Raw genomic sequence first — 13,067 nt, 5'->3', positions numbered from 1 at the left:
TATCTATCTCCGCCATCATGCAATTCAATCTACATGGGATACAGATTCCATGATGTCTGCTGTTGTACTACTCTATTGTTAGTATGGACTTAGGGGTAAAAGCGGCGGCACTCCGCCGCCAATCAGCGGGTGTCGATCCTCATCCGTCGTCGTCAACCCTCGCTCACTCTCAACATCCGTTCGAATCCTGATTGTCTTGTCTTGTCACTCCGTTCCACTCCCATCTTTTGCTCCTTCACCCTTGTCCCTACCTAATCTCCTTGTTTCTCTCTGCCTCTCCCTCCTTCTACCGCTCTTTCTGTCATTCTTCGTAACATTTTGGATGGTCTAAACAAACCATGCCGGATTCGTTGCCCGATATCAGAACCCACCCTAAGAGGATCGTCATGCTCTGTGCCATCAGGATTTAATCCCGTTAGTTTCCGAGGACGATGCCAACGCTTCTGTCATATTCAGAGCCCGTCGTGTTTCCCATGGGGCGTGCTGGTCAAGCATGTCCTGGGATTTGAAGAAGAAGAAGCTACAAGCGCTGTGGTCGCAGGTGACCAAGAGTAAGTGACTTGTCATTTCCCGCTGAGGACATGCGTTAATGGATATGATACTGTACTAGGGTCCAATGCCTCAACCGCTCGTCATGCGTCGCCCTCGCCATCACAAGGATGGCGCCCCTTCACCTTGCGCCCGATCTACCTGACCTTCCTTGCCTGTCTGATGGCCTTGATGTTGCTGATATTGGAGGGTTTGCGTCGCTATACGGAGTGGTACGGAGGTCTCGTCTTTGTGGATGCGACCGAGGAAGTGTCCGGTCTCCAGTCCTTTGCGTACAACTATATCCCCATTATCGTCGCCCTCATTCTGTTGACCTTGTGGTCTCTCGTCGACTTCGATGTCTTGCGCCTCGAGCCGTACTTTCAGCTGGCCCGACCGGAGGGCGTACCCGCTTCTGTACTCTTTATCAACTACAATTTCGGCCAAACCTTCATTACACCGTTTCTGTCCGCCAAGCGAGGTCACTGGGTCGCCTTGTTGGTTTCGATCGTCACCGTCCTCACTCGAATGTTCCTCCCCGCGCTGCAGAGTACTCTCTTGGAACTGCGCGAGGTCACCGTGGTCACCAATGAGAGTATGAATACTTGGCCGTCTTTGGTGGGGTTGGGTATTCAGGCCAATTGGATTGCCGCTCAGGAACGGAGCAGTTTCGATTCTGCAAACTCAGCCTTTGCGTCAACCGCCAATACTCTGCAGAAATCACGCTCCCCCGATTTCGCCATTCCGCCCGTCCAGATCCCCACGAACGACCGCCGGGAAAGCACAGTGTGGAAAGTCAATCAAACCATATACTGGTCCCAGTTGTCCTGCCAGGATTTATTGGTTAACGATACGTTGCCAGTGACAATAAATCAAGCCAATGTGAAACACCCGGTTGTGTCGTGGAACGTGACGGGATTGCCCCTGGTCAACGGGACGAACGAAGACTGTTCATTGGACTTTCACTACGATAGCATCTTTTACCATGACACTGACTTTCTTCAAGTGCGTTACTGGGAGCCTGTGTGGACGACGGATACTCTCTACTCGAGCTCGGTGCGAAAGGCGTTCCGCCCTCGTGATTGCGACCCTTTTGATTTGTACGGTGTTCTCCTATCAGTCAACGCTACGACGGTGCATGCCGATGCGATTAGCTCGCTGGGCTCGCAGTATACTTCGTCGGCGACCATGTTTGCCTGTCATATCCAGTACTATAAAGCGCTAGCGGAGGTCTCTATGCATGCGAATAGTTCCATCACATCACTTCATGTAGTGACTAACACCACCGCCAATCTGACTAGCCAGGAGTTCAATATCGATGAGTTCCAGGGACTCCTCTCCCATCGGGCACCATACACTAGTGATATCCTCTTTATGCAATATAATGACACGATGGGCGATCGCATCGTCACGGAGCTTCCGGTCATCGGTCAGCACATGCCCGATGTGGAACCTATGCCTGTGTTGGATACCGCCACGATCATGCAGCAAGGGGAATTCGAGGAAAAGGTCAAGCGAGGTGTCATTCAGACATTTGTAATGACCATGGGTCGTCTGTTCAACCCGGATGTACCCCCAATCACCGTCCCCGCCGTCCGCCTCGCACACCAGGTCACCATCGCCGTCGTTTCGTTCGCAGCAACATTGTCGGAGGCCATTCTCTTCTTCGGGATCGTTGTGGCCTTGGGTCTACTTTACTTTTACCAACGTCGTCCCAATATCCTTCAAAGTGACCCCGCCTCTATCGGAGCCATGTGCAGCATGGTAACAGACTTATTCTCGCCATCAAACATACTCGGCAACGCCCAGTCCGATCTGCATCAGCTCTCGACTCGGCAGCTGCGAATGATCCTCCGAAATTTCCGACTCTACTGGCGGGAAGGGCCTATGGGAAGACGTGTAGAGATTGTATCAGTGGATGGTGATGGTCAGGGTAAGTGCTCGGCCGGTCAAATGCGGTTTCTCGAATGTTCGCTGACGAGACCAGACTCCCCGAGGAGCCTGCGGGATCGGATCCGCACGCGCGTTGACCCGCGACCACATTTCCTGGTTATTCCTATCTTTATCCTTGAATTTCTCTTTCTTATCGCTGTTATTGCTGTCATGTCGCTGGTCATCGCCTCTCTGGCCCATGAAGGTAGTTTCAGACATCTCACCCAATCGGATTCCAGTTTCTTCCAGGTTGTGCTATCCTTCCTCCCTTCTGTGGTCGCTTCTGCCGTCGGGTCGCTGTGCACTTCTATCCATCGGAATATCAGCATTCTGGAGCCGTGGGTCCACCTGCAGCGCGGAAAGGCCAAGGCCGGGGCCTCTTTATCGATGAATTATGCCTCTCAAACCCCGTGGCTAGTATTACTGAAAACAATCCGCGACCGCCATTTCCTACTAGGCCTGGTATCCTTAGCCTGTGTGATGAACACGGTCCTCACCGTGGTTGCTGGTGGGCTTTTCACGCAAAAGCTGACCACCTCTGGCTTCGCGACTCAAGCCATTAAGGCGAACTATAGTAATTCCATCTTTAAGCAAACCGACTTTGCCGCTGATTTCACCGAGTACGATCTAATCGAGACCAGCATTACCAGCGGCGTTCCCATGCTGCCGTGGACTAGCCCGGATTACTCATTCGTGCCGCTCAAAAATAGCCAGCCAAACGTGACAGCCTCCTACAGAGCCACGACTCTCGGCATTGGGGCCGATCTCGAATGTCAGGAACTGTCGATCTCCAAGCACTTGAAGACGAACGCCACCACGGGGGCACCCTATTGGCAGTACCAACCATTTCAGAATGATAGCCGACAATGCACGGTGAACATGTTCCGGCAAAATCATGAGAAGATCCCTCTCTCCATCCACTTCCTTTCCCCTGCGGCCTTGGAGGACATGGATCAATGCCAAACATTCACGGTGCTGGTTGTTGGACGATGGAACTATACGGGGGACTCGGCCATTACGGACCACAATACTGTGGCCTTGCACTGTGAACCCCAAATTCAGATGCAGAATTTTTCCATTCTCTTCGACCAAAAGGGCCAGATCCAGGAAAGTGACCCGATGCCCAACACTGCTATCACATCCGGTTCCATGTATGATAATGCGACGATCAGTCTGGGTCAGTTTAACAAAGTCTTCGCCTCGATCCCTCAAAACTTCGCGGGTGAGGCAGAGCAGAAAGGACCCACGGTGTCTTCGTATGACTGGGCTGGCTTTCTGGTTGCTCGCCTCTATAAGCAAAGAGAACACGGCATTTCCTCCCTTGAGCCTGATGACTTGATTGCCATGTCGGAGACAGTCTACCAATGGGTGTATAGCACCTACTTTTCTTTGTGGGGCCCGATCTACCTTGAACCGTTGGAGAACTCCCACACTGCCACTAATGCAACCGTCTACTACAGCACCTGGGCGATGATCCCGTCGGTCCCTTCATTGACCATAGCGCTGTCTATCATCGCGCTGGACACGCTGGTCGTGTTGGTCGTGTTTGGGACGCGGCGGGGTCGATTCAAGGGGCCGCGAATACCACGGTCGATCGGGTCGGTGATTCCCTGGATTGCGAACAGCCGCATGCTAAGTGACTTCCGGGGAACGTATTCTTGGACCAGTCTCCAGCGTCGAGATTACCTGGAGCGGTTGAATAAGCGATACGCCTTCCGTCTGTTTCCGGGATCAGACGCGCAGTGGCGATTTGCCGTAGACGAAGAGCCAATAGTGGAGGAAAACAAGCCCACTGTCGTTGCAGATCCGGGGACCCTAGATCCCACTAAGCAGCCCGATGCGATTGAGCTCCGGCCTATTGGGGACGAGGGGACTGGACCTCAACGGATTCACGACTAACGTGACATGCCATGTCTGTATTATAGCATAGCGTCTTTGGTTTTCGTTAGACTAGGATTTGGAGTTCTTGTATGGGTGGATTGGATGTAAGGATACATGTACATATAATATGGTAATACGGGAACCACGACCTTGCAAATGCTGTCTCTGCTATAGACCGTCAGCCCATTCTTATGACCTTACCACCTACCCCCGACCCGAGTCCCTCATGTCTAGCCCGATATACATCAACCATTGCACCATTGGGGCAGTGAGACATGCGTCGACAACACCTTGCATAGACCACAAAGATCATCTCCAGCTCCTTCGGCCGGTGCAGTGTCTCTGCTCTACTTTTGTCCAATCCCAGATTCATCCTAGAAGTCCTCAGAATGCCGTGACGTGGGCAACGGACGCAAGGAGCTAAGATGGAGACACCGATAAAAAGCCCCTTCTTCCATCGCTCGAACGGTGATCGATATGGTTTATTTCAGGCTCTGCGCACGCCTCCCCCGCTTTGGCCTTTTGTAAGGAATGACGATGGCCTTCCCAGGTTATGGTTCCAACCCATCATGGTCGCAACTCGTGTATGCGCTTGTCGAAGTGGTACTGATTCAGCGCTCTAAATCCTGCCCAAAAAAGAAGGTTCTCTAGCCGAAAGATCGACCATTCTCTACCGGATCTCCTTGATCATATATCGGGTATACTTCCACCGTTTGTCCGGCATTCCGGGTCCGAGACTTTATGCGGCTTCCTTCATCTCCTACCTTTACCAGGACAGCATTGTCAGGATATTTGTGATTCACATCCATGAGAAACACGGGCCCTTCATCCGCATCGCGCCGAATCATGTTGCCATGGACGGCTCCATCTGTTGATCCGAGGTGTTTGCCCATCGACCCCCAACCGCCCGGTGTTCGAAAAAGACTATCGCCTTCTACGGCCTGACCAAGTGAATCGGGCTTCTATCTGCGCTTCTTGTTGATCACCGGCGCTAGCGACGGGTGATCAGGCATGCCTTCTCTGAGATCGCATTAGCAGGAAAAGAGCAGTACATCACGGTCTATAAAATGAGACTGCTCAAAAGCCGTATAGAGGCAGGTGGGTTAGTGGACATGACCCGGTGGTATAACCATCTCACCTTCGATCCTTGGGACCTCGCCACTACCGATCCGTTCGATTGCCTCCAAAGGAGCGAATACCATACCTTTGTAGCCGTAGTCTTTAGCAGTATTAGAGCTCAAAGGAGGGCGTTAGCATTTGGCCAATATTCACTTCTCCACCATTGCTGGACCTCCTCACGTGAAGCGACAAGGTGAAAAAGAACCAGGAGTTCAAAGATATAGAACGTATTAAGACTGAGAAACGGATCGCCCAGGGAGTCGGCACGCGGGAGGTTATTATGCCTTACATCCTCCGTCACAACAAGGAAGGGACGGAAATAACACATGAAGAAACCATGGTGGAATGCATGAGGATTCATCATTGCGGGCAGTGAGACCACCGCGACAGCATTAGCAGGCCTAACCTTTCACTTAACCCAGAACCCCGAAGTGTACCGCCTGCTCGCCGACAAGATCCGCTCGTCCTTTGCACCCGAAGACGAGATCAATTTAAAGTCCACCAGCACTCTTCGGTACCTTCGGGCGTGTCCGGAGGAGATCCTTCACATCTATCCTCCGGCCGCCGAAACTCTTCCCCGAATCTCCCCCGGCGCTACTGTGCACGGACAACACCTCCCGAAAGGTGCACGTATATCTCAGCGAGAAAGACAAATAAGGAGAACCATCAGACTAACTCCATGGTTCTCCGGTCATACGTGTCGATCTTCCAATGGGCGACCCATCACTCACCTCGTAACTTCATCGATCCCGAGCTGTTCGCCTCGCAGCGTTGGCTGCCCTGGAGACATCCGCTCTACGATCCGCGATACATATCCGATAACAAGGCATCATTGTAAGCCTTTCACTGCAGGTCCGCGGGAATGCATCGGGAAGAGCCTGGCGTATGCGGAGATGCAGCTGGTTACGGCCCGTTTGCTGTGGAACTTTGACATCCAGCTGCAGGATAGACAAGACGATTGGGTGCAGCGCCAGCGAACCTTCGTTGTACACGAGAAAAGGACCGTTGATGGTCAAGTTGCGACTGAGGGCTGGACTTTGAGACTCGCCGGTTTTGTTGCGGGCTGAGATGGTTTGCTTAGAATGTCAAGTTAAGAAAAGCCGTGCAAGCGGCCCAGTGTTCTTGTTTCGTATATTTTGTCAATATCTATGGGGTAAGAAAAATGGTATATGTAGTTATATAATATTCTAGAAACGGTATCGGAGAAGATGGGCATAGTTGTAGCCCCTGCCACTAACTCTACTGCAGAGAGGCCTTAACTACAGAACAAGGATCTACAACGATCGTGAAGAAGAGAAGACTACTAGTGAGATCAACCTCAATATTTTGAGAAAGGTTCGTGGCCTGCAACTGTATTCATTTCCCACAACAAGTGTGGGTTCGCCTTTGGCCACAGTCTTGCCAATACTCGCAAGCGTATCATCTCAAACGCCGTGCCGCCTCTGCTTCTTGTGCCATTTCAACCACCTGTTTGCTATCGCCAAGATCCGCACCATCGTCAGCGTCCAGAACGTCTTGGGGGACCCTGGAATGCGAGAGTCTCCGCTGGGACTCCGAGACACATCGTACCGTACGGACTCATGATAACAAAAGCTAGGTGACACCTCTTTTAGATAGCTTAGAAAATAGATGCCGGGTTGGCAATTCCAATGATAGAGATAACGAAGCTAATCAAGGCGATAGAGGCGATAGTACTAATGCTGGGGTTCGATCGGCCGGTGGAAGTCGTTAGTGAAGAGAAAGAACTGGACGTAGAAGTGGCCACTGAAGTCGCTGCCGTTCCATCAAACGCAGTCGTAAACACCAAGGCTCTATTCTTCCTAGCTATACGCCGGCCGGCCAGCTCGTAGTTTGGTGGGTGACCGCTAGCGAACCTCGGTTTTGAATTCTTTTCTATTTTATGAAGCTTTATGCTCAAAGGAGGACTAGAAGGTGTTTCAATACCTTCTATCTTTCCGTTTACAGAGAGGCCATGGATGGGAAATGATGTCAAGTCAATGTAAATTCCGTAGTCCAGCTAGAAATGCGCCACTGCTGTCTTGCAACAAAATCACCAAACAATCGTGAAAGATTTCCTACGCCCGCGACTCCATGTCTCATACTTGATTCACGCACTCCACCTCCGGGACGGCTTCTCCATCCTCTTGAATATCTGGGGCGATCCTCCGAGCGGCTTGGGTTCTGGGGTAAGAACCTGGCCCTTGTTCGGGGGGCCGTTGAAGTTACCGCTGTTGCAGGCGTCGTCGATGCCATTGCACTTTTTCCCCCAGATATCGCAAGTCTTATAACCGGTAGGAGGCGTAGTATCATAGCACATCTTGCTCTGGTCCCAGCACTTCTTCGACGACTAAAAACACAAGTTAACAAAAAGCCCATAAGCCCCAAAACAGACAAGGAGTAACGTACAGCCCAGCACCCATTCTCATCACTGTAGTCAGGCACCTCAAACCCACACCAGTTATCCCGTTGCAAGATACACCCAGCTGGCTTCAGACCCTTGCTCTGCGTATCCCTCTTCTCCAAATCCACCGACCGCCCCGCAACCCCCTTACTCTCATACACATGAGGCCCCGGGATCGGATACGGCAACTGCAACGGCTTGGCATAGATATTATACTTCAAGCCCGGCGTATCAAGCGTATACGTGCCCTCCCCAATACTAACAGTTTCCGGCCTCGCACTGCCCCCACCCTGCACGTAGATCTGCGCACAGTTAACGTAAAACTGAGGATCAAGCGGATCCGCAAACGCCGCCATATGCAGCGCCAATAACTCCGTGCGGACCAGGTAATACCCATCCTCGATATCCTCGGGGATCCGCACAGACAGGAACCCGTTGTTATCGATCAGTTTCTCCGTGCACCATTTCTCTGCCTGCTCGTCGTACCCCGTGTGCCAGATCTTGAACCACCCGTCGCCGGCGGCATTGTCGTCGGCCGTCGCGTCCTCCACTTTCTTCATGTACACGGCACAGGGGCCCTTATGGCCGATGTCGATGGAGCCCGGTTGGCTTCCATCGGCGTATTCGCGGAATTCGAAGGTGAGAAGGGAGTTGGCTTTTGCGGGGCAGACGCGTGCTACGCCTTTTTCGCCATCTTTGCCTGTTGGTTTTTGGTGGTTAGTTTAGGTGGTTGGGGGGTTTTGGGGGGAGGTGGGGGAGGTGGGGTTGGTTTCATACCGCAGGCCATGTTCTTGCTGGACAAAGGCTCGATGGGGTAATTGATGGTGTTGCCATCGTGGGTCAGGCGGACGCAGGTGCCGTCTCCCTGGCTGACTTCGTCCACGTAGAGGGTGGTGAAGACGGTGTGGCTGAGCGCCAACGGAGCGAGGAGGAAAAATAGGGCTGAACGAAGCATTTTTGGTCTGGCTAGAGGGAATGTAAGAACTAATCACAGATTGATAAAGGGTTAAGGAATGAATAAGCGAAAGCCTGCTTCAAGCAGGAATGCTATAGAAAAGAAAAACGGTAGAGAACGACTGAGAAAAAGAAAGGAATGACTTGGTGGCTCGAAGAATTGGAGAAAAAACAGCGCAAAGAAGAAGATTCAGATGAGGGTATATAAGAAAAACTCAAGATCCTAACGCCTGCACCGAGACCCAGAAGGACCCTGGGAATCGTATCCAATAACCACCAGAACCCTTAATAGAATAGAAGCAGGGCATCCATGACTCCAGTCGATCAATTAGATCGCTCGGCGCTTACCGAGAGATTAGCAGCGGAGATCAACCAACCAAACCGTTAGCGGTGCCAGGTTCAGATTCGCTGAAATGCCGGCGGATGCTACCCTACGTGGCGGTTTCAGGCAATTGGTGGCGTTCGCGTGTTCTTTGTCGCGGTTGGGTTTGGTGGAAATTTGATGGTGGAGACTGTTGGCTGACAGACAGGCTTAATGAAGGCAGAGCCAGCCAGTCGTTGTTTGTCCCGGTAAATGAGCTCGTTTCACCTTGAGTCAGATCGGTCCAACATGCATGAGAGCCGATTTTGAGGGAAATGAACCCGCACCCGTTGCATTATCTCTCTGGTTGAATGGAAGGACAGTCGATTGTTTGTCATTGTACTTGTGTAAGGAAAGCAGACATGGACATCTACATAATGGCATCCACAAAGGACACCAGTTATGCCCCTGCGAGAGGTGTTCCTGTGTTTCTTTCGGGGCTGTGGTGGGCTGGTGGATCTATCTTGGATCCGGGTAGGAGGAGTCTTGGCTCCCCATTTCACCGAAACCCTCTCTCTGTTTGATTGGCTCATCAGTCTGACTGTGTTGGAGAGTTAGGGCTTTTGGTTCAGGTGCAGATCCAATGGGAGTTCTTTTGGCTTTCAGGAACGCCCCTTCTGCTGCATCAAGTAGGGAAATTCCTTCCTCTGATGGCGTACACAACCACAAAAAGCAAGGCAGAACAATCTTCCCTTGAATCTATTTTTACTCTAGAAATTACCTTATACATTGTGTATTTCATCATAAGATCATATCTGATCCGTCACAAAGTACTGAATACGATTCGGATGGACTGTAATTCTGACCTTGACGGGAGAATGAATGCGAGAAGCCACAACTTCACCAGACGTGGGGGAATCCTCAGTACCATTTCATGTCGATTATCTTTACTTGGGAATAAGAAAATATATCACTAAACATATCCACTGAGCAAAGAGGAGGGGTAATTTGAAACTGGGCGATTAACCGTGAAGGAAGATGCTGGTCGGGGGTATATATCCTCCTTTGGGGCATGGAGTAGTCAGCTGACTACCAACTCCAGTACGACTCTAAATACTTTCACGCCGGCAAATATCCACGCGAGAACTCTGTATTCCCCCTGGATCGAATACCCGGCCTGCATTGGACCTATTCGGCATGTAGTTCCCCAAGGAAGTCGAACCCGCATGACCAGGGCGACTGGTTTTAAATCGATCGGGCGCATTCAGTTCACAATGTATTGTATGGTAGCTCTGCACTTATAGGTGTCTAGTTTTGAATACTTCTAGATTCTTACACCTTCTTGCAGTTTCACCCTTTGGCCGTCTTCATGTTCTCTGAAAATAGGAACATGGCATCTGAGGGGGTAGATTCTTGCCTGGCTGATCCTCTGGCACACGGAGTATTTACATTCCATATTGGTTGACTTTAGGATACTAATAGCTTCAGCTCCGGAAGATGAAGATAATCATTAGTTGGATGCGCAAGGAGCAAGTAATAGGGTCCCTGGCAAGGGAAGTTAGGATTATATATAAGATAACCTGGAGATTAGCGGCAATGCTTAAGTCGCTGCGCAAAAACATTCTAGATAAGTTTGGCCTAATATAATCAAATATGATAATGATTAATAGGATGTCATTCATATGATGGCTAATATGGAACCTCATCGAGAGCATAAAATGACCTATAGATGTCTTACTGTCTTCGCTCCTGATCTTGTCCTACACTTAGCAATACGCCTTGTAGTTCGAGTCCGCGATAAGACTTACAACGAAGCCGAAGCATGACAAATACACGACGAAAGCAGTTACCCCAGTGTACTTATTAGCTAGTGACTTCTGCTGTACAGCAAATAATACAAGGCTAGATAACTTGCCAATTAGTTTTTTGGTTCAGTAAGAAAGACTCAGAAAAACAAATTACGGCACCTCAACGACATGAACAATGCCAGCAGCCTGCCGCCAGCATGCATCTCAAAGGGAGCATGTCTAGGCAATCTATCGCCCGCCCTGTTCGTTTTATTAATATACTGACCAAATTTCACCGCAATAAGATTAAAACTAAGCAACACCACAGCTATAAAGGATAGGTTCTCAGTCCGGCTTCCTTGTGATATGTTTTCGAATTTTGTAGGGGCCTACAGTAAGAACTTATGTTTAGGCTTTTTTTGCCGTGATCCGGAATCAACAGTGCTACTAGCTGGCTGGTCGAAATTGTAGGCTTGCCGCAGGACACTGTTTCGCAAGGATGGATGTTAGGATGAGGATATACGTTGCTAATCACGTACAGAAGGCTTTTTCCAAAGCCGACGGCCAGGGGTGAGGGAAATGGGAAAAAAAGACTTGAATGAGCGTAGTCGGTAGCAATTTCGCGAATGCTTGGATGGACTTTATATGTAGCAAATTGGCCAAGCCTAGGAGAGGCTATCAGTATAGCAGAAACCTTACCAGCTACTTAGCTGTAGCCTTCCTCATCTACGCAAGGCAAAACTGACTGTATCACGGCTGCGCAATGGTCCGATAACCCTCTTTGGCTCTCAGAGATTTCTCAACATCCTGAACGTGTAACTATGAAGGACCAGTCCCCCTTGCCCTCGATACACGGGTCGATTAAGTCTTTCACTGTTTCATCAGCCGGGTAGGGAACACCTATGACGTCTGACCTTTGACGGTATGATATGACGAACAATACGCCTTTGACATGAGAGCCTTCAAATATGAATCTACATGGATTGAAATTGAACCTGTCACATTGAAAGTGTCTCGATTATTCGAAGAGCGGTACCTCGGGAGGTCGGTAAGAGTTTGTGTTAAGTAGTTTTGTCAAGGCACTCAATGATATAGTTGATACTAGAATCTGGGCGTTCAAAGAACTTGAGTTCCTCCCATTAAGCTTGTGACTTCAGGTCTAGACCGCGGTTGTAGTCGAAACAGCCAACGGAGATGTGTTGACCAGTCTCTTTTGTATATATAGCAACCACCATAGACTGCCGAGGTTACTGCCCTCCAAGATCCCTTAATATAAAGCACTGTAGATGTGACGCCTACCGGGTAGGGTGTGGTCAATATGAAGTCTCTCTTGAAACGCCGTAGATCTACCGACTGCGCTTTGAGACTCAAGAATTTTCTAGCCTTAACTCAATTAAGATTACCCAACTACTGTATCAGATCTATCACGGTATACGTAGTGTTCCCTATTGACAGGACCTTGCATCCTTGGCTCACTGTTGCTTGGACGTAATTTGGGATTGTGATTCGGCATTTCGGAGTTCTCATGATTATTGAAAAATTACTAGGGCTTTGAAACATGCACACGGTCTAAATAGGCTAGCAAAACAAGCGTGGCTGACGATTCATGCTGATCAGAAGCGAAAAATTTGAAGTTCATTAGTAATGGTTATAATACCGATATGTTTAACTATGATTAAGGGGCTGAGTCAGTAGACCTCCAAGGACGGATAATATTGACTCATTCTAAGCGTTATTAGGCTAAAAGTACTGCCAAGGAGCTGTTCCCAATTCCAACGTACGTAAGTAGTTTCCCTTATTTTATATCAACGTGGCTCGAGCCCTACCAAGGCGTAAAATCCGTTCGACCGATCACACTCCAGCATAGTCCAGATCTCCTGACGATCGGAGCAGGAAAACCCAACAAAAGGCCCCAACACTATCGGTAATATCTCGGGGGATTGATCGACGACGCGGAGAAATCACCCGTTTTGGGAGAATACGGTGCCTGGTTTTTGGGTTATCGCGGATAACAACCCTAAAGGACTAAGCCTTTACTCCACATCGATTCCTGAACCGGCCAATTTACCACAGATTCTTGACAGCCGTTTGAGCAGCTGCAGGAGCCATGTGCTATAATTGTATCATGTCAGTCACAGAGATATTAGCCCAGTGATGCCTTACA

At 49.9% G+C, this 13,067-nt stretch overlaps 3 protein-coding genes across 3 annotated transcripts; 2 read left to right on the top strand and 1 right to left on the bottom strand.

The window, feature by feature from the left end:
* Positions 1-521: 521 nt before the first annotated feature.
* On the top strand, positions 522-4,563 carry BDW43DRAFT_154406 (DUF3433 domain-containing protein). Its single transcript, XM_032038514.1, has 2 exons — positions 522-2,461; positions 2,516-4,563. The coding sequence occupies exons 1-2, from the start codon at positions 712-714 to the stop codon at positions 4,357-4,359; spliced, it is 3,594 nt and encodes a 1,197-aa protein (XP_031905082.1). The 5' UTR covers positions 522-711; the 3' UTR covers positions 4,360-4,563.
* A 255-nt stretch (positions 4,564-4,818) lies between these two features.
* BDW43DRAFT_297154 (cytochrome P450) lies at positions 4,819-6,501 on the top strand (the record flags this gene model as incomplete). The annotated part of the gene is made up of 8 exons (XM_032044329.1): positions 4,819-4,865; positions 5,000-5,189; positions 5,337-5,590; positions 5,647-5,800; positions 5,838-6,059; positions 6,131-6,294; positions 6,338-6,446; positions 6,478-6,501. The coding sequence occupies 8 exons, from the start codon at positions 4,819-4,821 to the stop codon at positions 6,499-6,501; spliced, it is 1,164 nt and encodes a 387-aa protein (XP_031905081.1).
* A 1,066-nt stretch (positions 6,502-7,567) lies between these two features.
* On the bottom strand, positions 7,568-8,816 carry BDW43DRAFT_306928 (lytic polysaccharide monooxygenase auxiliary activity family 9 protein; the record flags this gene model as incomplete). Its single annotated transcript, XM_032046140.1, has 3 exons — positions 7,568-7,807; positions 7,867-8,561; positions 8,639-8,816. The coding sequence occupies 3 exons, from the start codon at positions 8,814-8,816 to the stop codon at positions 7,568-7,570; spliced, it is 1,113 nt and encodes a 370-aa protein (XP_031905080.1).
* Positions 8,817-13,067: the final 4,251 nt, after the last annotated feature.

The sequence above is a fragment of the Aspergillus alliaceus genome, assembly GCF_009176365.1.
Source record: "Aspergillus alliaceus strain CBS 536.65 unplaced genomic scaffold BDW43scaffold_4, whole genome shotgun sequence".
NCBI classification, from domain to species: Eukaryota; Fungi; Ascomycota; class Eurotiomycetes; order Eurotiales; family Aspergillaceae; genus Aspergillus; species Aspergillus alliaceus.
The sequence above is the reverse complement of the archived record's forward strand: the minus strand, read 5'-3'. Positions and strand labels throughout refer to the sequence as shown.

What these genes read in the sequence shown, in the direction of transcription:
- BDW43DRAFT_154406 (XM_032038514.1), top strand. Translation starts at nt 712, where the DNA reads ATGGCCTTGATGTTGCTGATATTGGAGGGTTTGCGTCGCTATACGGAG. An exon ending in AGTGGATGGTGATGGTCAGG is followed by an intron (nt 2,462 to 2,515) that starts GTAAGTGCTCGG and finishes TGACGAGACCAG; the next exon opens with ACTCCCCGAGGAGCCTGCGG.